We start from the raw sequence: 4,614 nt of genomic DNA on the forward strand, positions 1-4,614 counted from the left end.
ATTTCCCATGCATGCATTCATGTAGGTATGTAGTCTCGTCTTGCACAACTGATCTCGTGCCTAGATCCATTTGTGATACAATTATGTACTAAACCCTTTGCACTAACACGCTGCAGGCCCACAGCCCGGAAGCTAGCACTGGTCAGTGGTCATACATACTAAACTGAAAGCCTCCTCTGTAGCCTAGCTTGACCACTGCCTGCAGACTGTAGTGGCGCCGGCTGACCTTGACTTGGGTTCGACGCTGACGGACGCGAATAGCCCCGTCACCCGCCTTCCCCACAGCCAGTGCATGCAGTACAGTCTACAGATCACTCTTGTACCGAGCAAAACCGCTCATATTGGTCGAACACACTATTCTACTTTCTAGTATTATGGAGTCCTTGGATGTACCATAACGGCTGTTACGTATTTCCGCTGAGTAACGTTGGTCAGTGTATGCTGACTGTGTAGGCAGACGCTAGACCCACAGAACCGAGCTTACTGTCTGTGGGACGGTGGGTGCTACCGACGTAGCTGGAGTTGCAACTCTCAGAGTGAGTCTGCACGGGCGATCATCACGTCTACAACAAGCAAGCACGCACCATAAGCTCGCGGCCACTGTTCATTTCACGCTCAATCTCTGTGAGTCCTAGTCCATTATGTACTCTGTCTCGCTGGTCCTGTCTTGCAGTGTAGTCGATACGCTCGTCCCAGGTAGACATCACCAGAAACCGCAGTTCAGCGTAGATCTAATCCACGTCTCCAGTGTTCCCTAGTATTTCTGCTTGTCACCCACGTCCTCACCTCGCACCTCGTTAGCATTCACACTGCACTAGAGAGCAGAGGTGACTCCATACTGGTCCGTATACGCGTAGACCCAGCGGGTGCGAGTTGCCACCCAATGTAGCGAAAACCTCCTGCAGCCTGCGGAAAAATTCAGAATGAGCGCCGAGGTAATCCTTCAGCGTTACTCTCCCCTGTGTCTTGGTGAACACTGTGCTGTTGGCGAGGAGAAGTTGCTGCGCTGCAACTCCCTATCAACTCTAAACTACAAAACAGCAATGGACGATTCTGCGACAAGTGCACTGCGGAAGCAGCAGCGGTGGAAGACGGGTATCTCTTCCATCAAGAGGAAGCTAGCGCGACCAACAGCTAATACTACTATCGACGAGAGGACGGTGGACAGTAACGCACGGCCAAGGTCGGTCTGCTCGGATACGGGCAGTACTTTGACTCGCAGGTCGTTGGACCAGAGTTGTCCCAGCCTAGCGCCGTCATCTGCTGCCGAATCGGATAGGAAACTGGACCGATCTGCGGAAAGCCCGACGGAAAGCATTTCGGCTGAGCAGCGTCGACGGAGATGGGCTGCGACACGGAAGGCTTCTCAATCGGCTGTGAACCTTTCCTCAACTTCCGCGAGTGGAACACCAGCCGGTTTCAGCAAGATAACAGAGAGGTTTCGGCTGATCAATGACAGAGGTAGTAGAAGCGGGCTGAATAGGTGTGGAGAGCGGCAGCGTGGAGATGCGCATGTTTCGCTGGTCTACGGCATATCCCACAACAGCACTACTGTGCCAGATGGTGCTCTGTGCGTTAACCCGTTCTTCATGTCTCATATTCCACAGAGCAGCAGAGGATCCGAGCCATGCAGCACGCCAGTGTTTCGCACGCCAATGCCAGCAGCAGAGCCAGCCACTGGGAAGTTATCGTCTGGCGCCTGGCAGAGCAACAAGAGATCTTCAACGTACTTCTCGTTCCACCGTTCGTCTTCGTCGGTGTCCGAACGACCTGCTCCCCAAACGCCCTCATCTCACGAGGATTTGTGCCGATCAAGCAGCAGTACTAGTAACGAGAGCAACGTCAGCTCTGGCTCCAGTAGTGGCAGTGATACCCCTTTCTCTCCGGCCAATAGACACAGCAAGCTGGTGCGCTGTTCACCGGTGGATAGCGGCAACGCAATGGCCACGACAACAAGCCCGTCGTCAGAGTCCTCGGCGTCCGATTACAGCTTCTCTTTGACAAGCTGTGCTAGCTGGTCGCAGGATGCCAGCCCTTCACATGATAGTCCCACCAGTGCCTATCAACAAACAGCACGGATTGCAAGTCGGAACAATACCTTCGGACAGCGTCCACTGCCAGCGATTCCTGTAATGCCAGGGTGGCACCAACAAGAAGCGGACGAGCAGGATGACAGTGATAGCGAAGGAGAAGACCCGCAACCGTCAACGCGGCTGATCACACCTTCGTCCAGCACATCTTCACTCCATGAAATCGTGCTGCAATCGCACCTTCTGGGCAACTTCAATACAGTGAAGAGACTCAGCTGGTACTGGGGACCATTGAGCCGAGAGGAAAGCGAGACAGTGCTGGGCAATGGCACGGATGGTGATTTTCTTCTCCGCGATTCCTCCACTGATAGAGATTTTTTCGTTCTATCGGTCCGATGCAACGGTGAAACCGTGCATGTGCTGGCTGATAACAAGCAGCTGGATGTACAGTGGCCTGGCAAGGTGCCTGGAAGGTTCCAAGACATGCTGGCCCTGCTGCATCCCAACATCAAGCAGAACAAGGTTGGCCAGGCGTTTGCGCCGGCCAAGGGAGTGGACTCGGGCGAGGTCTTCTTCACGCGGCCACTGCGCCGCTACTCTCACGTCCCCACGCTGCAGCATCTCTGCCGCCTCACGCTACGGGCCAACTGCCTCCTGAGCCACGAGGAGATTGTCAAGCTGGACTTGCCCAAGACAATAAAGACGTTCCTTGACCAGCCCAACGTCTACACAGAATGACTTCATTTCTTCTTCCTCCCTGCCCCTTTCTTTTCAATAGTTTGATTTGTACAACATGACTGCACATATTATATACCAAATATTATGGCCATGCTCTGAAATACTTATACTTTTCTGTTGTAAAAGCTTGTAACACATGCATGAATTTGGCTTGCAAGCTCTGCTTGACTTTTTGGTGACCGGACCCATGACCAAGTTATATGCTGACAAAATACCTTTGACACAAATTTGACTCCTAATGGAAGAAAAATCCTATGGCTTCCTCTCCTTGACGACACTTTCGACCTTATGGCATTAATCTTTCTCATTTCTTCACCCTTTGTATGCTTTAGGAGTTCTTGACATTGAGCGAACTTCAGCCAAAGCCTGCTTGCTGGGCTGTGCTGCTAGCTGCAACTCTTACTGCAACTCTTGGCTTTATATGATAATATTATCATTACGACGCTGTGGCAACTTTGTGGCTTGTACAGATACGAAGTATGAGTTTTATTGTCCAATTTGTAAGCCGAGTTTTGGTATATTATGATTGACGCAAGTTAGTAAGCAGGCTGGGAAAGGGGCACCAACATTTCCCCACCAAAAATTACCCCCTCTGCCTTCATCAACATCACTATTATTAGGAGGGTACACCGAATTTGCGAAGCATGATTCAACTCTCAGGGCGAAACGTGACACAGACATGCACTGGCAGCATCTTCAGCAGATCACTGGGAGTGGGTTACCAACTACAGTAGTACATCGTGTAGTGTATTGTGCCTGACTGTACTTTTGTACATGTACCATTCAGCCCCATGCATTCTTGCAGGACCAAGTACAGGATGTCGATCACCAGTCCTAATGATCATGGCCATTGCCAACTCAATTTTCACCATGACAGTCGGAGACAACCCATTGTGAAGGTATTATTGGCCGAGCTCGAGGCAACCAGGACCACGATCACATAAGACGCCATATAAGGAGCGTGCACCGCGGGACAATGGTCCATAACGGCTCAAGCGAGTGGCGATTGTCTAATGAGCCGCCACATCTAGCGCATAGCCGAGACTGTGCTTCAGGGTACTGCTTGTGTGACATACAATGACCTGTTTGTGGCGGGTACATGTACCTTCAAGTTGGCCAACGCAGCGTGTAGAAAACCAAGCTATCAATTCAGTACAGACGGTAGACAGAGTGTACAACACGCTATACGTGTCCCGTCAATAACATTATAATAATAATAATGTTGACATGCATGATCAACATGCATACTAGCCGTGGTTGGCTAACACCCTCTCTCTCTCTCTCTGCATTGGCCGGTGTTCTCACTGTGCTATGAGATGCTGTAATAGATAAATAAATAAATACTAGTTTACCCAAACAAAAAGTCTCGAAGTCAAAACTACATGCGTATTGTTGCTGTTTCATAATTTGGAACAATACCGGCAGCACTGAATCGATCAGTAAAGAATGTGAGAAGTGTTCGTCTAGAATGGTACACGCTGGTAAGCAGATTACAATCGTAACGATCTGATTTGTTTAGACAGTGTGTAGGTGTGTAGGTGTGTAGTGTGTGTGTGTGGGAGGGGGGGTGGGGGGGGGGGGGGTGTGTGGGTGTGTGGGTGTGTGGGTGGGTGTGGGTGGGGGGGGGGGGGGGGTACATGTAGCAAACTCCTAGCTGCACGTTTTCTATACCATGATGCATCGGGCAATTGGCGGGTCACACTATACAGTGTAGGCGATCTGATCATGATGGAGAGACTTGGAGAGAGAGAGAGAGAGAGAGAGAGAGAGAGAGAGAGAGAGAGAGAGAGAGAGGAGAGAGAGAGAGAGAGAGAGAGGTGAAGAGAGAGAGAGAGAGAGAGAGAGA

General features: G+C 50.8%; 1 protein-coding gene across 1 annotated transcript; it reads left to right on the forward strand.

Moving 5' to 3' along the window:
• Positions 1-364: 364 nt before the first annotated feature.
• LOC135809982 (uncharacterized) lies at positions 365-3,446 on the forward strand. Its single transcript, XM_065323434.1, has one exon. The coding sequence runs from the start codon at positions 924-926 to the stop codon at positions 2,766-2,768; it is 1,845 nt and encodes a 614-aa protein (XP_065179506.1). The 5' UTR covers positions 365-923; the 3' UTR covers positions 2,769-3,446.
• Positions 3,447-4,614: the final 1,168 nt, after the last annotated feature.

Source organism: Sycon ciliatum, chromosome 2 (assembly GCF_964019385.1).
Source record: "Sycon ciliatum chromosome 2, ocSycCili1.1, whole genome shotgun sequence".
Classification (NCBI taxonomy): Eukaryota; Metazoa; Porifera; class Calcarea; order Leucosolenida; family Sycettidae; genus Sycon; species Sycon ciliatum.

What these genes read in the sequence shown, in the direction of transcription:
- LOC135809982 (XM_065323434.1), top strand. Translation starts at nt 924, where the DNA reads ATGAGCGCCGAGGTAATCCTTCAGCGTTACTCTCCCCTGTGTCTTGGT.